Source organism: Stegodyphus dumicola, chromosome 1 (genome assembly GCF_044657685.1).
Source record: "Stegodyphus dumicola isolate Sdum_Otavi_A_Nest chromosome 1, ASM4465768v1".
NCBI classification, from domain to species: Eukaryota; Metazoa; Arthropoda; class Arachnida; order Araneae; family Eresidae; genus Stegodyphus; species Stegodyphus dumicola.
This window is the reverse complement of record NC_140768.1, coordinates 242972499-242998752: the sequence shown is the minus strand read 5'-3', so window position 1 is coordinate 242998752 and position 26254 is coordinate 242972499. Positions and strand designations below refer to the sequence as shown.

Below are 26254 nucleotides of genomic sequence, written 5' to 3'. Positions count from 1 at the left end.
TGATACTATTTAGTTAAATATTTTTCAAATTTCTTTATATATATATATATATAATTTAAATTTTTAGGTGAATGCTGTTAATTCAAATACAAGTTGGAAAATTTCCTTGTTTATGGAATACAAAGAAAATATTGATGATGTTTTAAAAGGAGTAAGTAACCTTTCTTTTTTATGCACAAGTATGTATTAGTTAATGTCTCTGTCTCTGTATACTTGCAGAATATAACCAAAAGTTTTCTTTACTTTTGGTTATATTCTGCAATATATATATATATATTAGTATAAAGTTAAAGTAGTATATAAAGTATCTTATTATTAGTAGTATATTAGTATAAAGTAGTATAAAGTTTTCTAAAATCTTTTAACTTTAAGTGGACTGATCACATATATATAAAATCCATGTGGTACAATTATATGTGATCATTATTGCGAATCATAAGCACAGATATGTTGATTTCAAACTGCTTTGCCATCATGGTAAATAATAAGGAGATATTAAATATGGTCTTGTCCATTTGCTGGTAAAATTGGTGTGTTTCTTGATGATCAAGAATTTTCTTAGGAAAAGGTTTTTAAAATCTGATTTTTATTTTACAATTAGTGAACTGATATTATTGTCCAGTACACTTTCAGAGAATGAATATGGTCTGATCTGCTGTTGGCTGTGATAACACAGCATAAGCTGAGATAGAAGTATTATGGGAGTAAAAAACCAAACTGATAGTCTGCTAGGCTAAAAAAACTGACATATCAGGACCATGAAATCAGAAGTTTTTTTTATAAAACATAATCATGAGACAGCTTAAGCAGCTTCTGCAGATGATTGATTCAGTTTCGGCTTGGAGGCAGTACTATGACTGTTCACTTACTCATTACATTTACATCCCAGGATTGTGTTATGTACGTATGATTACGTGTAGTACTGATGAGATTTGAAATGATGTCATAATGCTTTGATTTGAATCTTGGACCAAGGCAAGGAGTTCAACAGAGTAATGAACTGCAGTGTATGATCTAATAGGTCATTGCACTTATCAGGACCTGTCAGCTGATTGAATAGCATCTGCAGAACTACATTGTGCCATCAGTGAAATTTAGACATAGTATTACAATGGTGTTGGTTGTTTTTGATGATTTATTTGCACTTGTAGTTTTAATTTTTAGATCTTTGAAGTTTGAGATAAGCCAAAACGTTTTGGCTAGTTGCAGTGCAATAAAAGTTTAGATTGGAATCCCTCTTCGGCAGCTGTATAGCTGTTTACAAAGCAGGATCTCAATCTTCAGGGTTTGAAGGCATGTAGATGAAGAACATATATACTTGCTGATATAAAGCTGCGTTTTCAACTCTACTAAATGTCTTTGGAATGTATTGGAACATATTAATATGATAGCAGTAGCTATTGTAAAATGCTCTATTTTTCTAGTTGAAAAACTAAAGCAAGCTGGTATGTAAAATATAGTTGGATAAAAATAATACAACAGAGAGATCTGCTGTATAAGGGTTAAGTTTTTGCTTAGATATTCATCGCTACAGATTAATGGATAGTATCTTTAGCTGATATTTGAAAATAATGTATCAGCAACAAAAGAAGAAAACTTTCTAATTTTAAGGTAATAATTATTAAATTTTGTCAGTGTTTATAAATTTTACTTCAAACTTTGATTGAAGTTTTTGCTTTGAGCTCAGATCTAATGATGATGATGATAAAAAACCATGAGCAGCGAGTCTAATTTATGCTGTAAATTTTAAAATATTAAATTCAGTTTTGGGATAATTAAAAAAATCATGGGTAAAAAATGTAAAAACTGGTATTCGTTATTCTCTGCACAAATTAGTTAACATAATGTTCTTATTATTGGAAATATCAGTAATCTCAAAAAGGAACTTTGTCATTCATCAAGACTGAAGTAAGATAGACTTAAGTAAGATTTAGACTGAAGTAAGATATATCATCTATCATTTACTGTAGAACTGTTAGCATTTTCTCATTTTTACTCATTGTTAGAAATGCTTATGAAAATCCCATATCTTATATGATGTATAACATACCTCAGTATATGAACGCTTTCATTATCATATTTCTGAAGTGAAGGCAGAACAAAGTCTCTCTAAGTTCTTTTAGAGAGTTTTAGTAAAGATCAGACCTGGTGATCCTCAACTATATCCAAGTAGGGACCTGACAAAGAAATGAGACAGAAAAGTGATAAGTAAATTTTCATTTATGCTTAGCATATATTTTACCCATTGCATTAGTATTTTCATATTAAATAATATTATAATAATTTTTGTAGCATTTTTGTATAAGAATGGATTAATTACTTTCCCTTTATTTCTTATTGGAAAAATTTGGTGTGCGTCTGGTTTGGTGTAAGTCCAAGGATCTGGAATAGATTAATGACATCTACTGAGGTACCACGCTATTTTAAAACTAATAATAAAAATAATTATTTGTTTAGAATGGTGAGTATATTCATTTGAGATGACCAGTAGCTGTACTTAGAGTAATTTGTTTTAAGGACTTGTATTAATGATGGCCTATTAGAAATCTTATTTTAACCCTTTCCAGATTAACGTCCCATATGCATTCCCTAAGAATGTCTCTTGCAGCCTGGCGTCCCATCCACATATCACTAGAGATTGAATTCAGGGGACGGGCGATGTGTATACGCATTTTAAACTGGAATATTTTTCTGAAGGCCACTAGATGGCATTCTGTGTCCTTTACTTTTGAAATGAACAAAGTTTTAGGTTCCTGACCTTGAGTTTGATATATTCTTCCTGACTTTGGTATTTTACTCATCGACTGTTATGAAGGTGGGTGGCGAAGTGTAAACAGAGGTGGGCTCTTTAAATTCGCATGTCTGATTTATATCCAATTTTTTTTTTATTCTATTTTTTCTTCTACTATGTATGGTCTTTTAGGGTTACTATGTGGAGCTCTGTTACATTTTGCATTGCTTTCAGATATATTTCAGGCCTTTCCCTTTTTATTTCGTAAAGCCTCATTTTCAGTCTATTATGGTGTGAAGGTGCTATTTATCAGAGGAAAACATAAATAAGAGTGATGATTCATTTTCTAAAGAGTTAGAAAGTGATACTTCTTCGTGCTTCGAGATTTACCACACTCAGTCTTCATTTTAAATTTTGTTACTTCTTACTGTAAATAGTCTTTATTGGATTGTTTTATTAATTTTAAACTTTATTGATGAATTTTATCAATTAAAACTTTGCAATAATTTGAATAGCGCTGCTGAAAATTATTTTAGAAGATAAGCAATATTTTAAATATATTTTCATGTAAAATAAAGAAAAAAAAAAGATTGTTAAATGTTAATTTAACATATATAAGAGCTCAAGTAATAATCTAAAATGGTACCCAAAATTACAATGCTAGAAGTGAAACTTTTTTTTTTTTTTTCTGATTTTTATAAAATTAGTCTTAGCGATGCAAAACCCCCGTCCTGTGCGATGACTGCCTTCAATTCCCTTCCATCCCGACACTTTAAACAAAGGTGCACTGTCGTGAAAGGGTTAAAGAATGCTGTAAATATAAATATTATTTAAAAATATTTATGATTCTGTTTTTGTTAAAATATTTATTGCCCCACATTTATTATGTTTTATGTAATTAGATATTGTAATTAGATTTAGTTTTTCTTTTCTAAGTTTAATTTTTTTAATTATTAAAAATCTTGTATAGGGGGATGTTGTTAGATTATTTCATGCAGAACAAGAAAAATTTCTAACAATGGACGACTACAAAAAGACACAATATGTATTTTTGAGATCTACTGGTCGAACTACTGCCACTGCAGCTACCAGCTCGAAAGCTTTATGGGAGGTTGAGGTAAGTTCTTCTTCTGGCTTAAAAAAAATGCATTCATCTCTGCATAAGCACCTGAACAGGAAAATATGTTGTGGATGATAATTTGCTCATCTGGATTCATGCCTCTCCTCAATCCATATTAAGTGGGAAAGCATCTGAGGAGTGGTGTGTAAATGCTTACTGAGCTAAATGCTTTTTAATTCCCAGAGAAAGCACATTTAATTTTTCGTGTTTTCCAGCTCAGAAAAACAATGGTGTTTTTCTTTCAAAATACTCTCCTGTACTTTGTAAGTCTGTCATATTGTTGATGACTTTTGTAATTGTTTATTATTATTGCTGGAGCTCCTGTTTCCTGTGTAATTATTGTTTGTGACACTTAATTTTTAATTTCCAACTGGCCAGCTTGGGAACAAGCACAAATCCAGCTTCTTGATGCTTTTCATCATCTTTACAAACAAAGCACTAACAATATGATGTATAGGCACTTCCTTTCTGAACATAGGTAATAAATAATACAGCAGATATATTCCCATATATACAGATGGTTCAAGAGAAACTAATCATATAAGAGCAAATTATATGATTGGCAGTCATATGGAAGGCATTTGTTTCATTATTTATGCTCACTCTTGACCTCTGAATTATCTGTTGTAAATTATGCTCTGTCTTTCATGTCTAAATTATGTAGTAAGAAATTCATAATTTATACAGACTAGTTTACTATCCTGAAAGGTCTAGAAACACTTTTTGTTACACAGAATCCAATAGTTGTTGATGTAATAAAACTGAATTTGAATTTCAGGATACATGGTTATCAGATTCTTTACTGCTGAGTTCCTGGACATGTGGAAATAAAAAGCAATGAGCTGGCAGACATCGCAGTTAAATTTGCTCTTAAAATGTTCGGTATGCTTGTTCCATTTAAAAACATCAGCATTGTCATCAGGCAGAATATCATTAGTAAATGGCAGCAACTGTGAGGCATTCAGTCTTGCAACAAATTGAGAAATGTAAATTGTAGAGTGGGAGATTGGGAAGTGAATGAAAGCCAGGGGGAGGAGGTCATGTTGATTTGGCTCAGAATTGGCCACTCTCGCATTACACATAATAAGAAGTCGAGTGAGCCCATATGCCCAAGATAATGCCTTTCTATCGGTGCATCGTTTTTAATAGAACGTGTGTATTTTAAATAGCTTCATTTAAATTATTTTAATTGTTCTGACATATCTTTTGACTGTTTAATCCGAAAAGAGGTTAATTTTAATCCATTTCAGTATTATTGAATTTGAATAATTTTTAGCTTATTTTGTTTTTATTTATTATATGTATTGAGATTTAATCTGGATTTATATTTCAATTATTTTCATCTGGTGTTGCCAGGAACCAGTTAAGGAATCACCAGGAATTATACCAACCAACCTCTAACTGGCTTTGGCTGCTTTATGACAAGATTAGGCAAAAATATGCAGCATGGAATATGATTAAGACTTTGATTGTTCATTCAATTTTTATGTATCTCTAATTTATTATCATCTAATTTATTACTATATGAACATGTAGAAAATAACAGGTTTTCAAATATCCATCTGGTTTCTCTAATGACATCATCTGATTTATTGCTGATTGAACTTGCAAGAAATATGATCACTTAATGCTTCCTTTTCAAGGTAACTGTAGAATTTATCTTCTTGCTTTTGATTTCAAGCAAATAAAGCATGAAATGCACTTTTTGAATCTTCATTTTTATTTGTAGGGACCTTGATATTAAATACTTGACTTTTGTCTTGTGATATTGCACTTTAATTTTTCATGCTTCACATATTTAGTAGATATTCAATACTTCTTCTCAGAAAATTTTACTTATTGCTTATTTTGTAATATTGAAATTTTTGACAACATGTAATTATGCTTTAAATTCAATTATGTCTAAATGAAGTGTGCAGCGATACTTTGATTTTAAGGAAGATTTCTTTCGTTCAATGCAGACTTTCTTTAACTGAATTCTTTCTTCATTTTGATGTGTTATGAATTATTATAACAACAAGTAATGCTATGATTAATTATAACAACAAGTAATGGCTTCTGAACTATTTAGCTTTGTGAGCTGTAGAAAAGAGCAGATTATTTATCAAGAAGGCTTTTTCTGCAACTGTAACTCACAAAAGTATTTGTAAGCAAAGCTGAAGTCATAAAGGAAAATATTTTGTCAAAGCTGAAAAGAGAAAAGAGTAGTGAGAAACTCCAAATTGTGTCATTGTGAAATATTGAAGCCTAGTATGCTTGATATTGTCTGTGTGAATTATTTGGAATATTGAAGAATATGTGAATTTGTATGGAATAATGCTTCATTCCAAATTTTCTTTTTGCAAGCTTGCAGTTCGCAAATATGCAATATTTAACTTTATTGTTAACGTAAAAACTGGCTGATTGTTTGTGCTCAATTATTCTAAGTGTGGAATTTAGGAACTACTCTTATACACGCCCTCAGTTGGCAACAAAGTTCATGCCAAAGATTTTTGACGAGAAACTCCATGGTGCCATATTACTATCTAAATTTTTTGTCTACATTTCAAACCTTAAGCCTAAAATGTCTGCAAAAATGCAGTTTTTGCGCATGCAAAAACCATGTTTTTAACACATAATTTATCCCCAAACTCTGAAACAAAAAATTAAAATAGCAAAAACGTAAAGTTTCTAACCAAAAATATTTGTCAAGAATCCACGTACACAAAGATCTGTTTTAACTTTGAAAAAAATTAGAGAATTGCACAATCTATGCAGCATAAGAATCTAGGAATTACCTACACCTCACTAAAATAAACTAACATAACAAGAGTAAATTTCAAATAATACCAGGTACACAGCATTCTGTTTTAACTCAAAAAAAAAAACATCAACGAATTGCACAATAGCCATTGTGCACAAATCAACAAAATAAACTAAAATAAATTACAAACAATTCAAAAAACAACAATAACAACAAAAATTCATAGCAAAAAAACAATGAATATAACATTCTACAAAATAAGAACAACAATAAAATAAACTGCACTTACTGCTTCTTCAAACAGCAGAAATATCAATTTCAAACGTCAGCAGAACTCATCAATTTCCACCACTTTATCCTTCCTCTGTATCTTCTGAGACACAGAACATAAAGTCCAGCATATATTCGTGAATAAAATCCGCATAAACACACCCATAAACAAAAGACTCGTTAACAACTCTAACGTCGTACCTTTTAATACTAAATTTAACTTGCACACAATCCAAAATATGTGACTGAAATTTTGCCAACACATCTTTCATTTCAACATAAGCCATTTCAAAACGCCCAGCCAATAAAACCACTACAGCAAAATCAAGTTTCAATGTCAAAAGAGTTGCCATACAAACAACATCATGCCAAAAACCATTGCAGAACACACAGTCGCACCAAAAACCAGCGCAGAACCCATAAAGTCACATTTGGCAACTTGAGGACATATATAAGAGTAGTATCGAAATTTATTACGATACAAGTTTATATAATATGATGCTGAAAATTGTAAATAAATATATTTGAAAGTACATTTGGTTGTGCAGAAATTTTAATTGCTTATTCTTTAAAATCTTTTTAATATTTTGTTGATGTATTCATTATCAAATTTAAGAATATTGATCAGCTGCCTTTCATAAACTTTGCTTTAAAGTTTGTTTGCAAATTTTGATATTAAGAGGGATTAAGCAAACATATGAATCTTATTTTCTCTTGAATTTTTTTAGATATCTTCATAATGTTGTATAAGCCCAAATATAATGTACTGTTGTTTCCCTTAAATTGCCATTCTGAAAACGTTGTATATCGTATGTAACCAGCCTGCTATTAACAAAAAGTATTAAAGGTATCAATAATTCCAAAGGTTTATGCTAAAAGAAGATATTATTTAATTAATTTCAATGTATGATATTTAGTCCATTTAATTATCTTTCTTGCAGAGTGTATCTAGCTTAAATATGTGATTTTTTAGCGTATTTAGCTTAAATATGTGATGCCATTTTATATGCAAACCCTTGTAAAACATATCAGAATTGCAGTGCTTTCTTATATTGCTGTTGTTGCATCAGGTTCTTCTATTTACAATAAAATTAATGTAAAATTCCTTACCTGCTGCATCTTCAGTGTTCTCGATGCCAGGCTTCTAATAATCACGTTTTCAGTAAAAGTTTCTATTACAATTAACAGGCCATCTTGGCTTTTTCTTATTTATTCAAATAAAATACTATTATACACTATTTACAAGGTGGGTAATAATTATTTTAAGACAGTACATTTTAATTCTGAAGTTTCGTCTTTACGCTCTTCAGAGCGGTTCCAATCTAAACTCGTTCCCGGAACTTAATTACAGAAAAGGTAAAGGAAGAGATGCCTGCCATCTAGTTGCAAGAATGTGACAGCTGTGATGTATGTGTTTACCCATTAATTATTGCAAAGTTAATCTGATTTCTTATAGATAATGCATACTGTTCATTACAGGTAGTTCAACATGATCCATGCAGAGGTGGTGCTGGTCACTGGAATAGTTTGTTTCGGTTTAAACACCTGGCCACTGGTCATTATTTAGCAGCTGAAGTTGATAATGATGATACGATGGATGCCATGAGAAACAAGCTCAGAGGTTCAGCTAATAATAATGTATATTGTTTAGTGGCTGTTCCACATTCTACTGATATTGCTTCCATATTTGAATTAGATGCAACTACCCTATCTAGAGGAGATGATCTTGTACCTCAGTTAGTACTTTACTAAATTTTGAAATTATTGTCTAAATTTTAATAGGTATTTATTTCATTTGTAAATATGTAGTTTTCAATATGTTTTTGTTATGCATTATTTGCAGTTTTAATTATTTATTTAAATGATGTTATTTTCAAAAAAAAATTCAAAATTGAATTTGGTCTTTATGTAAATGTACATATTGGAAATTTAATTATTAATGTGATTCATTGATATTCTAATTTTTCACATTTTTAATTCCATCAGAATTATAGTTTTTAAATTTTATCACTTAAATTGACATGTGTGTTTTATTACTAAAACACTTAACAGAGGAATTAAAAAATGGCAACATTCTTTTTTGTGTGGCTAATAGCTAGCTGTATTTTGTTAAACATAATGAATAACATTCATTTGATCAATATAAATTTTTCTGCATGTTCCATTTCTTTTGTTCCAGTTTTTTAAAACTTTTTTAAGTTTCTAATGTAAACAGCAGATAAAAGATATGCATTCCAATTAATTATTACAACTGAGCAGTTTTTGACATACAAAGTTTTTGTTAGTAAAATCATTTAGGCATAAGTTTTGTAACTTTTTCATTTGATTGCTAAAAAATGAGTTTTAGCAATTTTTAGCCCAAAAGGGCAATTTGCCCAGAAGTGCTATTAACTTAATTTTGGCATTGTGTGTTGATTCACTATAAACAGAGAATCACTTTTTAAATTGTTGCCACCAAATATTTGGGCCCTGTATTATATTTAAAGAAATTAAATAATGAAGAATCTGTGTAAATGTATATATGTTTCTCACATTGTGATAAAACAATGGTACCTAGAGCCATCAAATTTTAAATAACAAATGTGTCCACCCGAATATGGACATTTGGAAGCCCAAATCTGTTTTATTATCTATTTCATATTTTGTAAAGCATTTATGAATTTTTATTAAGAAACTTAACGATGTCAAAGATGAGCAATGGCAACACTGTATGGGGGGTTTATCTGCAGCACGTGAAATTGTGTATTTATGTTCTTTTAAATATTTGGTGATATTGCTGTTGAATTGAATTTCATGGTTTAAGTGCAAAGAACATGCTATTTAATAAATAAAGGTAACACACAAAGCATTAAAAAAACACCCTTTTGGGCATAATATACAATCTAAAAGCTTTCCTTTTTTATATATACATGTATATATATGTTGTATGATCTTAAATTCATTTAGTGCAAAATCAAGTTATTCTACTACTTGCGCAATTGCTGCAAAGTAAGTTAATAATAATTTATTTACTAAATAATATTGATTATATTATCTCCTAAGATTAATTATAGTAGAATTATCTGAAAAGAGTGAATCCATACTTAGTAAGTTCTATTTCGAAAGATATTTTTAAGTAACTTGAATGTAAATTGTTAAAATGTTTAACGGGGACTGGAATTAAGTCATGAATAACAAAATTTCAATTGTAAAAGGAATTAAAAGCAAAAATTTAATTAAATGCAAGTAATCATTGTCATTGATCGGAAATTAGTTGACTTTTCAAGGGGAACAAACCAACTCCCGTTCAATGAACAATAATTAAGAAATAAATATGAAGGTGTTTCGTCCTTTACTCGAGCAATAAGGCGATGCTAAATTGGCAATTCAAGTAATTGCTGTCAACCATTTTTAAAAGTTTTTTCCTTAGAGTGAAATTTATTGACAATAAGAGATGTGGCATCACAATGCACGTACAAGAATTTTGCTGTGGTTTTTTGTAACCTTGATCTTCAGTAAGCCAATTTAGGTTTTCTAGTAAGGACTTTCTTGTAAGTCAATTCATAAGTGCTGTTTCACTTTTTTCTTGTCTCACTCCCCCCCTTTTTTTTTTTTTTTTTTTTTTTGTGTGTGTGTGTGTGTGTGTGTGTGTGTGTGTATGTGATATGAATAGTTTTGTTGTGCATTTCCAAGTTCAATGATTATCCAAAATATGGACAGTTTTTAGATCAGTCTGCAAATCTTTCATTTGATGATTTGTGAATTTTGGGCAATTTTTTAACAAATTTTAGAATGTTATTATGATATTGTCGGGTAGATGAAGGGATTCTACAAATGAACAGGCAAGTACTGAAGTCTTTTTTATTAACTCGAATTGAACGACATTCCAAACTGGAAATGCTGTGGAAGAATAAGAAGAAAATTTACATAAATAAGATAACATTAACAAGAAATTTGCATAAAAACCAATCATCAGGCATCTCGTGGTTGATGTGTTTCGTACACGGGACCTTCAGGTTTTGAGTCCTGCGTCTTCTCCGCTAAGCTATGAGGAGCTCGGTCTAAAAGAGCAATTTTCGTTACATTTCCCCTTTCTTAGGAAGAAGCAGCATCCTGCTGCGATCTGGTCTGACTTCTTGTAACAGATCTCCTGGAAATATTAGGCTTTCTTTCATCGTCTAGTTTTACTTTTGGGTCAAGATAGGGCTTCAATCTCAATACGTGAACGATGTCTTTTGAATTCCGTCATTTCTTATTTTGTTCCATACTTTGTTCATCACGTCAGAGAGCTGTTGTGTTATTAAGGTCCAAAGTAACGTCTTAGGAGCTTTTCGGATAACCCAACCTTTTGTACTGGAGTGAAGACCCAGACAAAGTCTCTGATGTTGTAACTGACAGGTCGATGCCTCTCGTTGTATCGGCGCTTGTCTGTGGTTTGCGCTTTAAGAATATGGAATTTTGCAAGTTGTCTAGCTTCTTCAGCTCTAGTGATCAGATGTTGCGCATAACTATCTTCGATACTGTATGGGAAAATTACGTCGAGAGGAGTCTGGATATGTCTGCCATAAATGAGAAAGAATGGGCTGAATCCTGTTGTGTCTTGTTTGGCTGAATTATAGGCATATGTTACAAATGGTAGAATAATATCCCAATTTTTATGTTCAACGTCTACTTACATGGACAACATATCTGCTAGTGTCTTATTGAACCTTTCAGTTAAGCCATTGGTCTGAGGGTGGTAAGCAATCGTCAGTAGATGAGACATCTTGCATAGATGAGGTACTTCTTTAACAACGTTGGATAGGAAGTTGTGTCCTCAGTCACTTATCATTTCTTTGAGGGCACCATGCTTCAGTATAATTTCTTCAACTATAAACTTGGCAATTCCGGCGCCCTCAGCTGTCGGTATTGTCTTTGTGACTGTAAATCTGGTAAGGTAATCTGTGCAAACTATAATCCACCGGTTTCCATTTTGAGTAACAGGAAAGCATCCAAGTAGATCTATTCCAATTTTGGTAAACGCTGTGTCAGGGGGTTTCATCGGATGAAGCTGTCCTCGTGGACGTTGCAGCGGCGATTTCCGTCTTTGACATTCTCGGCAGTGTGATACATACTGCCTTGTGCTTCCATATAGCCCTGGCCAATGGTACTTCCTCCTTATTCGGTCGTACGTTTTGGCAAATCCAAGATGGCCAGCGGTTGGAGCATCATGAAGCAGGATTCGTAGCAGTCCTTACAAGTGCTTATAAGTCCTTATATTTGAAAATAAAACATAAAGGCCTTTATAGGTGCTTACTTTTTCTTTAAAGCCCTTTTTTTTTTTTTTTTTTGTGCTTATTTTTTATTTTTTGCTTTTAGTGCTTTTTTTTTAATGAACGTGCATTTTTTCCCCCCGTACCAAAGCAGAAACTAAATAAACAACTTTTCTTCCTTATATGCAACGTCAGATGGTGAATCATACTCCCGGAAATTGCTTTTCCCCCCTTTCTGTGCATTAACGTAACCTATGGTGTGCACCAAAGAATTTGTAAGGGAGTCCCGTACAAATCCCTTGGGTACAGACAGGTTCACGTCGTTCTATTGGTCAAAGAATTGCGAAAACAGTAGAAAATTCCGGTGCATTCGGTATTCTTTTCCTCCCACCCAAATACTACACACATTTGAATTTCTATCAAGATTTTAATAATTTGCATTCTCGTTCCATGTGGTCAGTTCATATTCGTGTTTATTATGATCGTTATGCTTATATTATGAGCATATGTATGAATATTTATAATAATGTAGTTGCAGTAACTGCTGAAGTATAGGTAAACTTTCAAAAATGGGTGTGTTTTTACACAGATTAGCTTTCTAAGGAATAATATTCGGAATGGCTTAAATGAAAGGAAAATAATTGAATAGTCAAAAAAATTTCCCCCCCCCAATACATTATACAGTACAGAGGTTGGGAGGTTCTCCACTTTCTCAGCAAAATCTCTAATATTGAAGCAGCGGACTTTTTTTTTTTTTTTTTTTTTTTTTTTTGTCACTGTCCAATCTGGATTGGGAATAGGGCTATAAGTTTTTGCAGTCTACCCAACCCAAGCAAAGATTGATTCTATTCTGGAAATTTAACACAGTCTGTTGAAAATTAGAATCACAAACACCCCAGATTAGTAAGTCCTTTTCTTTTCTTTTATTTAGTTCTTTATTCTTCGAATACCGGCAGCTGTTGATTCCGATTGTGTAATATCACATATGGAAGAATTATGTGGCATGTATTGCGCAATAACGTTTGCGGTATTTTGCAGAGATAATTAACTTTGATGTTCAGTTTGAGATTTGTTTATGAACACTTAAAAGAGTTTTACCGTGCTTTCTAAGCAGTATATTTCTAAGTTTTGTTGGCCTATTCTTATATGATGCACATATCGAAAGGTCAAAATCATTTACTTAGCCGAGAAATCTAAAGAACGGCTACAATCTCACCCACTCCTCTTTTTCCAGTTACTATCCGGAATATTCGGCAATTTCCAAGTATGTGGGTTAGTTAAGCTTTTACTGTTAATGGATGACTGCACGAAGTAATTTCCCGTCTTCTGATTTCAGAAATGTGCCTCTTTTTTACTTAAATTACTTTGCTTGGAATGTATGTTAAGGGAAAACTGTTATGCAGTGAAATTTTAGAAAATGTTCAGAATTTTGATTCAAGTTAAATTTTTTAAATATTAATATGAGTGGAAAAATAAATTGTATTTATCATTAGGTGCCAAACGAATACAATTAATATGGCTTATTATTTATTTTCTATATTTTGAACTGAAATTTCATCATTAAATTTTATAATATAGTTTAGTTCTGCATAGTTTTTTTTTCTCTCATTGTAAACTAATTCTGTAAATTGAACTGTCATTTAAAATTTTAAAAAAAAGTTAATTGTTTTCCATGGTTGAGGTAATGCTCATTCTCTTAATAAATATTGCAATGCTCATATTTTAAATTACAAGTCTAATTTTTCTTTTAAAATTATGCAGTTGTGTATAATGTAATTAGGCATGTGCTTATTTTTTCCTTAAAATGTGTTTGAAAAGTACTTATAGGTGCTTATTTTTTTAACTAAAATGTGACTACGAACCCTGTGAAGACTTCTTAGAACTTCACTACGAAGTTGCTTTGGTACTACCAAGAACCATTGCTGTCCCATAGGATTATAGCTTCTTTTGTACAGTATACCATTTCTTATTTGATAATTTTGATATGCATCACCTCTCTTGAGAGTTGTAATGATGGATTTTAATTGTTTGTCCTTCTGCTGCTCTTTTCCATAATCTATGATCGCTGCAAAGAAAGGCATGTCTTCATTGTTCTCAATTATTGGTTCTCTAAGAGGCTTCCTTGATAGTGAGTCTGCATCGGAGTGTTTGCAACCGCTCTTGTAGACGATATTTATGTCGTATTCCTGCAAATTGAGAGCCTACTGTGCAAATCATCCGGATGGATCCTTAACATTGGCCAACGAACATAAAGAGTGGTGATGTGTGACTACCGTGAAGGGTTTTCCGTAGAGATATAACTTGAATTTACTAATTGCCCACATGACGGCAATGCATTCTTTTTCAGTGGTGGAATAGTTCATTTCAGCTGCAGTAAGGGACCTGGATGCATAGGCTATTGGTCTTTCTTTGCCATCCTGGCCAGTATTGCACCGATGCGATAGCCGCTAGCGTCAGAATGTATTCTGGTTTCTGCGGCTGGGATAAAATGTCTCAAAACAGTGCCACTGGTCAGCAGCCTTTTGAGCATTGCGAAAAATTCAATCTGTAACGCGTTCCAAGAAAATTTTGCATCTTTCTTCAACAAGTCGTGCAAGGGCTTTGCGATATCTGCGAAATTTTTGATAAATCGTCAGTAGTAGGAGCACAAGCCCAGGAAACTTCGTACATCGATGATATTTTTCAGAACAGGGAACTTTTCTACAGCCTCTACCTTTTGTGGATCGGGATATATCCCATGTTGATCGACTAAGTGTCCCAGTATAGTCAGCTTCTTTTTGCCGAATGAATGTTTCTTGGAATTTAGCTTCAGTCCTGCTCTTTGGATACATTTCAGTATTTCCCTCAAACGCTTTTGATGTTCTTCGAAATTAGGTGAGTACACGATTATGTTGTCGAGGTAGCAAAGACAAGTATTCCATTTGAGACCTCTTAGTACAGAGTCCATCATCCGTTCAAATGTGGCTGGAGCATTCCATAATCCGAACGGCATGACTTTAAATTCATAGAGACCATCTGGATTTATAAAAGCTGTCTTTTTCTCTGTATCTCTATTTGCCAGTAGCCTGACTTCAGATCCATCATAAAGAAAATTTTTGCACCAGCCAGGCAGTCCAAAGCATCATCGATGCCAGGTAACGGATAGACGTCCTTTTTAGTACCTTATTCAATTTTATGTAATCGACACAAAAACGCCATTCACCATTTTTCTTCACAAGCACGACTGGAGATGACCATGGGCTGTCTGACATTTGTATCACATCTTCTTTTAGCATTTGTTGCACTTTGTCTGCAATCACACGCCTCTTAGTGGCTGACACACGGTATTGCCTTTGTTTGATTGGTGCACTGTCACCTTTATCAACCTTGTGTTTCACCGCATTGCATCGGGATTTTTCGCAATACTGTTAAAGTAAAAAAAGTCACTAAATTCATCTAGTCGTCTCAGTAGCTCATCTTTCTCAGCATTGGTCAAATCAGTATCGAAAACTTCTTTTAAATTTTCTTCAGATAACCTTTTCCTAACCTATGTCCCTTTGAACCTTCTGGAGCCTGACCACTTAGGGAGCAAATAGCGTTTTTTATGGTCGTTAAACAGCCTACATTCATCCCTTTTGATATCAATTCGGTTCGTCGAGAACAATTAGTTACCCATAATTTACCACAACTATCCTCTATAGTGACAGTTGAAGCTATCGATAGTTCTTTTTCGCACATCAGAAATCTATTTCCAACAATCATAGCTCCATCTGCTTCCCATAGTTCTGAATTCAATACACATATTCGCTTTGCAGTGTTTGCTTCAATTACATAATCGGTTGCGGCAAACAAGGAAGGCTCTGACTAATTTAAATATTCATTGTCTGGAAGGATTTCTGTAAGTGTAAGTTCTTGGTTTCCACAATCGATAGCGGCATCGCTTGCACGGAAAAAGTTCCATCCAAGTACCATTTGATGACTACATTCAGGAAACTCAAGGAATTCAAACGGCTTCCCATTCAAATAGTCAATTAGTCCCATTCAAATCAAATTTTAATACGCAACGTCCTGAGGCGGCTACAGGTTTACCACAGGCAGTTTTCAGTACAGGTCCATTCTCAGCAAACATAGGAGCATTTAGCTGCCGACGTAACAAGAAACTTGTGTTGAGTTTTTCATATTATTTGGAGAATTCTTGGAAAAAAGTTGTGAAAACAAAATTATCTGAATTATCTATGACCCTTCCATATTATCAAAGCCCCCAGCTGTTTAAACAGTGCCTAGAGCCCTTTATTTGGTAATGTGCTATATCTAGGTGGCAACTTTAGTCATAGTTTTTTTTTTCAACGATTGTGTTTAGTATTGCCGACTGTTAGGCAACAGTTTGCAAGAAGCTTTGAGTACTGTTGCTGCTATCATGCAGTTCAGTAACAAGATGGCTTTTGATCTTGTTTTAATAACGAGGCTGTAATCATAAAGAAGTATCTTGTCTACTTTGGGTTCAAAATATCTTTCTCTTTCCTTTATTTTCTCTTCTTTTGTTTTGTGATTTTCATAGATAAAGATATTAAAATTGAAAAAAAATTCTCTGTTATAGTTATTACTCTGATTTAAAGATACTGAAAATTGATAATTTAAAAAATTTTCTATCTGTATATGCATCATATCATATATCATAAAGTTTTCTGAAATTATTCTCATTATTGAAATTACTAATGAAATAAAATCTCTCTTCTCATTCTTAATATGTACAGTTTTGTAGAGCAACAAAAATTTCCAAGTAAATCATAAAATTCAGACATAAATCAAATATTCATTGAAGAAAAAATTAATTGCATAAAGCAAATTCTTCTTCAAAGAGGTATTGTTGGTAATATTAACAAATTAGCATATACTGCATGGGTGGTGACAGACTAATGGAAACATTGATTTGTTTGTTAAGCAAATGAACTTAGAAATGTAGTAAAGGATAAGGAAAAAGGTTTAAAATATCTGAAAACTTTTCATATTAAAAAAGACACAAGCATTTTATAGTGTTATCGACTTTTTGTGGCTTTTAACATATAATAGTTTAAATACTTTTTTAACACCTTAAATGCAACATGACCCATCAGTGGATCATTATTGGTTTGTTTTTGGGGTTAGTTATCCACTGGCGAGTGACAGCAACATTCACATTTGTGGTCGCATGTACCACTGGTGAGTCATCTTTTCTGCAGTTTTATATTTTTTTTAATTGAAAATTTTAAATTCCTTGTGCACCATATAGTATTACACATTATTAGTTTTATCCATTATTATTTATTAGTATTATCCATTATTAGTTTTATATTGGAGTATAAATTTCTTCAGCCTCCAATTCACTTTGCTGCAATTGGTCCCAAATTACAACCATATATAATTTCATAAATGTATTTATGTATTATTCATAAAAATGTACAAAGTTCTAAAGTTTTGGAAATAATATTTATTTTGTTTTTTTACAAAATGGTTTTTAAAATGAATATATGCTGCAGTGTTCTGGAAAGCATAAAGATTTGTTCGCAAGTAAATAGAATTGATATAAAATAGCATGTTGCATCCTATATATAATAGCCTGCAGTTACTTTTTTTTTTTTTTTTTTTTTTCAATTTTATCTTATGAATTAAAAATGTACTTAGGTTTGAGATTTAGAATGATCTAATACAAATATTATATATATGTAAGATAAAAAATATGAAAGCAAACTTCAAAATTTAATTTACTATAACCTCTTTTATTTTTTATTTCATTTGGAAATTTCATATTTCTTCTGAAATCTATATTACTAAAGAAATTAAATTAGTCACTTTTTCTATACATTCTAAATGCATTTAGTGTTTTTTAGAAAAACAGAATCAGAAATCCTTAATTAAATCCAAAAATTCTAAAATGAAAAGGAAACATGCTGAAGAAAGAAACTGAATACATAAAGAAAATTATTCTTTAAAGATATGGGCAGTTATTATTATGTAAATTCCACAATTATTTATGATTTCAGCCTTTACTATAATTTTCCATTTCTGTTTCCTCATATGATAGAATTACTGAGTCAGCTTAAATTAAAATTAAGTTGTATAATCTTTGACCACTAGTCCACATTTTTAGTTTGAATTTGACTGTTCTTGTTTAATTACGTCACCGTGAGATGTAATTGAAGCATCAGAACATGTCTTTATGTTTGTTCTAAGTTCTTTTTAAATAAGAGGCTTATTTAAACCTTTGTCTGATATTGTAGTTACTTTCAGACATAGTGATAATTTGCTTCACATCTATCGGGGGTTTTGGACTATTTCACTTTTACCAGATCAAATAAACCCTCATAGGTACATTGTGGGGAGGTTGACAAGTTAGGAGATAAAGCACGCAGAAACTAGTGAGAGCATTGGTTTGCATATTGAGACAAATCTCTAATTATTGTTAGAAAAGATGCTTATAAAGAGAAGGAAATGGGTGTAAACTGGGCAAAATGTTTGGGAAGGCTTCAAATTAAAATTACGGATAAATATTTTGTTGAGTGTTGTTGTTACAAAACATAAATGTTTTGTAGCTTTCAAAGTGTAATTATTCTAATATCCTTTAAGAATCAGTGTTGTAAATTACATGCATTTTAAGCTGTGAATTTTTATTAGATGTTGATTTTAATAGGCCTTTTTTAACAAATACTGTTAAAAAAAATTTAATAGTGGCCATGTAAATCCATAATGACTAAGGTTAACTATTTACCTAATTTAATTATTTATAACTAACTGTTTACATCTCTACATATTAAAGCGAGTTATTTATTGCCTTTCATTGATACTCACTGTGATCACAAGATAAAACACAAAAATGTAGAAATTCAAGTATAACTTATTCTTTGCATCTAGTGAGACTTAAAATAATACAAAACAACTTATCACCCCTGGTGCTTTAATGGCTTATTGGAACCTGAAAATATATTAACTGGGTTACAACCCCTGGAACTCTACACAAAGCTATGACACTAACTGCATCAAACAGAGCCTGACTAACTTTCAATACTTGCCAACCGTGCCTACATCAGGCCTTTCAGGTTTGTTCTAATCAGCAGGTCTCTCTCTAGACAAGCAGCACCGGTGATAACATTCAATCTTTTGTTATGAATGATGCTGATTATGATCTTGCTTCTCATTTTAACCTATGCTGTTTGATATAAAAATCTACCTGCTATTTACTAAACCTCTAGACCAGCGATTCTCAACCTTTTGACTAACTTTTACCATCTAAACAAAAACTGAAAACCTTTAGTACCACTACTACAAAGTACTTCTACCACCACCAATCTTGAACAAAGCTCAGGTCGCATAAAATTACGAGTATTAGAGAAAAAACTCAATCAGGATGTTGGGGTTTTAATTTTTGAAATAAATAGCTTAAAATACTTTGCTTTTTTGTGTACCACCTATTTTTTCTTGCGTACCACCGGTTGAGAACCTGTCCTCTAGACTGACTAAGTATGTGACAAAATGAGACATAAAAAAATCAACATAAAGCTAACTATTAGTAAAACGTAAATGTCACATATCTTCTTTCAAATATGTCCAACCCATTATAAATGTAAAATATTTATGTAAAATATTATAAATGTAAAATATTATCATGGTAAACTGCATGGATTTTATTTTATTCTCAAACTTGTTAATAATTATGTTCATTAATTCATATTTAGTAATAACGCACGCTACTTAGGGACCTATTTTATTTTTAGGATGATATTACAAAAGTGAAATTCAGGCATAGAATAATATTTTTAATTAAATTTATTTTCCCATTTGCTCATAGGTCCTTAATTTTTTTCATTAATGGTCCTTAAAAGTACTTAATTTCCGTGTGCAAATGTGTACGAACCCTGAATAATGCATTATACATGTTTGTTTTATTCTTGGAATGCTGTTGTGAGAGTGGAAGTGGTTGCATAGATAATTTCTTTAATTTCTTCAATTCTATGTGATAAAATGCCCTTAATTTTTTTTTTATTGGTGTTCTTTAAAAATCCTTGAAAGTCCTTAATTTTCATTTAAGGAAATATGTCCAAATTATGTTAAAGACTGTGGTGTTTGTCAAAATGGTACTATAAAAGATATCACAGAACAGCACAATAACAGTTAGATTCATATTCAAGTGAATTATATGGCAATAAGTTGATATAGAAAATGACTGTTTTGGTCACCATTTTATATTCCATTAGGGATTTTTAACTGCTAGAGTGATTAGCCCTAATTTAAATAAATTTCTTTGTCATATAATCCAAAAACCTTAACTTGTAGTTATTTAAGTTTTCATATACCACATTCATAACTTTTATCTGTTGATTTTATAGTTAAGAAGCAATCATGTTATTATCTAATTAAATAAAAGCATTTCCTTCAAACTCCCAGCAAAATTGCTGACTCAGTTTTGGTGGGCAGGTTGGTGTAAATGTCATTTACTTTTCAATAATTTTTTTGATTTGAGCAAGCTTTTGGCTTTTGCTAATCTAAGCAATACCAAAATCTTATGTTCAGTAACTAAGATGTGCATGTATTTTGGCATAAGCAGCTAATTGGAATTTTGCTAATAATTTTTGTCTCCGTTCAGTAAAATAATTTATTTAATTAGTAATTGCATATATAAAAATAAAAAGGATTAAAAATTTCATAAAAATGTACAATACTCAATTATAATAATATGTGTAACATTTTCAATCATTTAGTTAAAGAAAGATATTTTGTATCTTATTACTGAAAGACAATTTAAATAGGAATAGTGATTGATTAAATAAAAAATATTTTTACTATCTGCATTCACTTAATCCATATGTTGTATTTTATTTTTTAGATCTTCCTATGTACGTTTACGACATCTGTGCACAAATACATGGGTTCATAGCACAACTATTCCAATTGATAAGGAAGAGGAAAGACCTGTAATGTCAAAAGTAAATATATATGCAATATGGCTTTTAGTATTAGTTAAATTTTTCTTCTCGTATATTGGTCATTGCCTTAGAAGTTTTATTTCTAACTGGGAAAAGTAGCTTTCCGGGAAGGGGAATAGTATAATGCAAAAGAATATTTATTACATATACATGTTGTAATGTAATTAAATATAATATGTTATGTGTAAATATGATTGGTGAGCATTTGAAATGTGATGCAGGGATAGAAGCTGCTTTTTTAATTAGTTTAATTTATATCAAAGCATATTATTTGCCAGCATAAACTTCTGTGTTTGTTAATACAAACTTCTCAAAGGTAATTTGTGATTTTTTTTAGACTGCTTTATCCATTATCTAGTCCTTCTTAAAAGGAAAGAGCCTCAAAGAAAGTGTTCGATCTGGACGACCATCCAAGATCGATAATGATGTTTTGCGATCCATGTTGGAAAATAATCCACATTTAACAAGTCGAGAAATTGCAGAAGAGTTTGGCATTCATCATACAACTGTTGGAGATCACATTAAATCTCTTGGGTTTGTGTTAAAACAAAGTGTTTGGGTTCCACATGAATTAACGGAAAAGAATTTGTCTGATCGTGTAAGAATATGTTCATCACATCTGATTAGACACAATGTGGAGCCGTTTTTGGACAGGCTGGTTACTGGAGATGAAAAGTGGATTCTTTACGAGAATATTAAAAGAAAAAAATCTTACTGCAAACCAGGAACATCATCAGCAACAGTTCCAAAACCAAGTATCCATCAACGAAAAGTACTGCTTTGTTTGTGGTGGGACAGGAAAGGTCCAGTGTATTACGAGTTGCTGAAACAGGGAAAAAACATCAACGCGGATCTGTACTGCAATCAGCTGGATAAATTTAATGCAGCTATCAAAGAAAAAAGGCCAGCATTAGCGTCCAGAAAAGGAATAGTGTTCCATCATGATAATGCTCGCCCGCATACTGCAGTGGTGACACTACAAAAACTGAATGCGTTAGGATGGGAAATCCTTAGTCACGCCCTGTATTCACCTGACATTGCACCCTCTGATTATTACCTGTTCAGATCTCTGCAAAATTATCTAACAGGAAAAAAATTCAAGTCTTTTGAAAGTGTTTCTAAGGCAGTTGCTGACTATTTTAACTCCATGGATGAGAACTTCTACAAAACAGGAATTTACAGGTTACCTGGAAGATGGCAACAGGTTGTAACAAATAATGGAGCATATATAATTGATTAATATTAAACACATATTTTTATAAATGAATTCAAATATTTTCTTTAAAATACGACAGAACTTTCCCTCCAACCCAATATATACAGAAAATATGCAAGCACATATTTTTCATTGCATATATTTGAAAATATTAATGCCTGAAAATATGGCCACTTTTTCAGCTAACACATTCTTGCTTTTTTTCTACTCAAAGTAACTTGTGCTATTAAAAATACTCTACATTAATACTCAGGCTACCCATTCTGATGCATTCTCTGTATCTGAAACTTAACCCACTTTCAAATTACTCATAAGCACATTAACAATCGCATCCATGTCAATGGGTATTTCATATATTAATTCTTATTTTTTTGCAGCCTTCTGTAATTTTGTTGTAATTTATTTTGATCATATAATTTTTTTAAAAAAATGGAGAGAAAATGGATAGATTTTTAAATTTTAAAAAAATTCTATTTATTCATCTAATGTATTAGCTAGTGCTTTAGAAAAACATGAAATGAAACAAGAGATTGTCAGAAGGTATGCCATAATTTCATCAGTAATGAAAATTATTTTGTATTAATACATTATGAAAAAAGTTTTTGTTTGTAGTATCATAAAACAAAAACTAACAAATTAGACAATTAAAAAATTGAAACAAGTGGCATTGGATTCAGTATTTAAGAAAACAATTATCTGTGTTTTTTATTAATTGAACCTGTGGATCTATGTTTTCAGCAGTTTATAAAAATATAGATCTAATATAGCTAATTAAAATTTAAATGTTAAAATCTTAATAAAAATATGAATAAAAAAATTTAAGAAAAAAATTTCCAACAATTAATTATTTTTTAATGTAATAATTTTGAATAATACTTTTGGTAGCACAATTACCATTGAAATGATATTAAATGTTTGAAATGTATTGACCATTGATTGTTGTAGATATAATTAATGGTTTATTTTGTTAATTTATTTACTTCCTTTTCTGTATGGCTATTAAAAATTTGGGTTCTTCCTTATTATTCTGAGCCCTATTATTTGAATGATGCCCAAAATCTTCTTGTTAATGGATTGTGCCAAGTTGGCTACCCTTCTTAGAGCTGTTTGATTGTAAATGGCGTAATTAGAAATCCTGGCCATTTGACAGTGGTCTGAAGAACTCTGATAGAGTTGCTAAACTGGTGTAGTGCATTAACAAGAGCTTTTTTTTTCTCCCCTGTTTAAAAGTTGGGACACATAATAATAACGAAAAAACAAAATTTGACTGCATACAATTTTATGGCATAATATTTAATTGGATAGTTCTGGTATGTACAGTAGTACTGTTGTATTTGCAATAAATGTGTTCCAAGATCAGTTACAATTATTTGAACCTGTAGGTAACAATGAATGCTCTTTGTAGCACTGTATTTATCTAACATGCATAAATATGGTGAAATTTAATTCATAATTTGTGCTGCTAACACATTGAAAAAGTTAATAATGATTAGAATTTAGGACTTGTAGAGATAGCTCCGGGAAGCAAAAATGTCTACTGATTGCCCTTGTATTCTCTGCAGCTTAAGAAAATAACAAAATAATAATAATTTCACTTTTCTGCCAAAGCATTGTATAAGCAATGAAATATCAAATTGAATAATGAATGATGAAGTATGCATTTATACTTGTAGTGAAAATATTGACAACTACAGCATTTCACTGTATGCTCATGAATTCTCGCTTGCCTTTTTTTTTTTTTTTTTTTTCTTTATAAAAAATTTACTTTTCTAATTTTCAAAAATAATTTAGGTGCTGTAAATAATGAATGCCTAAAGCCATAGATACTAAATCAATAAATATTTACACAACTGTTTGCAGTTAGTTAATAAAATCATTGGCAGTGCAGTTAAAATAGTCCTATTGTAATGCAAATAAAACTGTAAGTCAGTGATTGTTATCAATTTCCAAAAACATTATTTTTTCTCGATAAATTATTTTAATAAAGTCTCCATAATAAATGTTCGTTAATATCTAAAAGATAATTTATCAGTATTAAATTTATTTTTAAGCTTATGCATGTAATATTTTATAAATACATACTGAGTGAACAACTGTAATAAAGGAGATCAGGTTGAAACTTTTATGCCCATTTCATAGGTTGGGTGTGCTCCTATAAAAGAAGATAAAGAAGCATTTGCTATTGTGCCTGTTTCAGCTACCGAAGTGAGAGATTTGGACTTCGCAAATGATGCTTGCAAAGTTCTTGATGCTATTTCCTCAAATTTGGAAAAAGGACAAATAATACAAAATGAAAGGAGGTAAGAGAAACAAACATCATATTTAATGACCTGATTTTATGTTATATGTATTTTAATAGTATGTCTTCTAATATTTTATGCAAATTTTTAGCAAATGTGCAATTCTTATATCTTGTTGGGGGGAATTACTTTAGGGGCTTGGAATGGTTATTTTATTCTATTTTTTACTTATAATATTATTTTTAAAAAATATTGTATTTTAAAGTTTTAAGTTATGCTAAGTAAAGAAAAAAAGCTATTAATTGATTATTTTGTATCAGTTCATGTCAATGTATTACAAGAACTGCCAGCCATGATTCAATCTTCCAAGCACTCAGCAGCCTTAGAAGCAGCCTCAGTTCTAAAAAGATGAGATTTTTATTTCTTTCTTGTTCATGTTTTCTCTCAGTTTGAGGGGGGGGAGAGGAGGAAGATTTTTTTTTTTTTTTTTTTTTTTTTTAAATTTCAGTGTCAGTTTTGATCTCAATATTAGCATCTGTATATCTTACATATAATAAAAGAAAGAGTGTGTCTCTTGTTCGCGCTGTGCATAAGCTAATAGACCCACGGCTACGAAATTTAGTACATAGGTGCATCTAAGCAAGAGCCAGTGCACCTCGAAGCGATTTTTTCGAAATTTGAATTAGAATTTTTTTAATTTTATGTTTTGTGACGAAATCGCGTCATTTTGAGACATAATGGGCTGTAGGAAAGCGAGATTTTACTCTACATACTGCATTTTAAAATCGTCGTAAAACGTAGGCACTTAGCTATTTTACGAACTTAAAATAAATTTCGTGTTTCAATAAATCGATTAAATATGAATTTATTTAACAAAGGGAGCTTAAAACCTTTTCAACTTTTTCTAAAAAAGTTTATTTTTAAAAATGTACAGTTTATTTTTCTTTGATTTTTGGACACGTTAAACTTTCATCCTTGCGACTGCTTTTACAAAAAGAATTTTGGAAAAATGATTATATTTTGTATTTAAATTTTTTTTTTTTTTAATGAAGCTTCCGAGTACACTTCTCACATCTCACATCTTTAAAAATGTGATTTTGGCAGCAATTTTCCTTTCTTATTGTTGTTGATAGATTTTTGATGAAATCGCATCATTTTGAATAGTTTCATTCTTTTAGAAATATGGGTTTGGCAACAATTTTTCATCGTATTTCTTATGTCACTGTTTTTAAGAGATTGGCATATTTCATTGTCATTTTTTTTATATATATAATACTTTTTTTTTTTTTTTTTTTTATAAAGTTGTTCTGCAGAGTAAAATTCTGCGCAGAATTTTTTGTTTTTTGAGTTTCTTTCATGTTATTTTTTTTTTTTTTTTTTTTGCTTATTTCACTGTTTGTAAGATATTGAAAAGTTTTGCATGATTTTTTTTCTTCAACGAAAAGTTGGTTAATTTTTTTATTAGGATAATTAATATTTGTATTAAGGGATATAGCTTATTTCATTGTAATTTTTTTCTCCTGAAAATATAAGATAAAATATCATTAATTATACTTTGCTTTTCAGAATTTTTTGTTTTTTTGTATTCTTTTATGTTATTTATTGCTCATTTCACTGTTTTTAAGATATTGAAAAGTTTTGAGTGATTTTTTTTAGGAAACAAAGTTCTTAACGTCCTTTATACCATTTGAGTTCTTAAGATTTTGCAAAGGGAAGTTGGTTAATTTATTTATTAGGATAATTAATATTTGTATTAAGGGATATTGC

At 31.1% G+C, this 26254-nt stretch overlaps 1 protein-coding gene across 12 annotated transcripts in view; it reads left to right on the top strand.

Annotated features, from left to right (window-relative positions):
* The window catches only part of Itpr (Inositol 1,4,5,-trisphosphate receptor), a 277133-nt gene that overhangs the window by 49399 nt on the left and 201480 nt on the right, over window positions 1–26254 (top strand). For all 12 annotated transcript variants that reach the window (XM_085827003.1, XM_085826988.1, XM_085826993.1 and 9 more), the window contains exons 8-12: window positions 68–151; window positions 3702–3848; window positions 8344–8600; window positions 20932–21031; window positions 24387–24547. In XM_085827003.1, the coding sequence (XP_085683129.1) occupies window positions 68–151; window positions 3702–3848; window positions 8344–8600; window positions 20932–21031; window positions 24387–24547 (749 nt within the window). The remainder of the gene's footprint in view (window positions 1–67; window positions 152–3701; window positions 3849–8343; window positions 8601–20931; window positions 21032–24386; window positions 24548–26254) is intronic.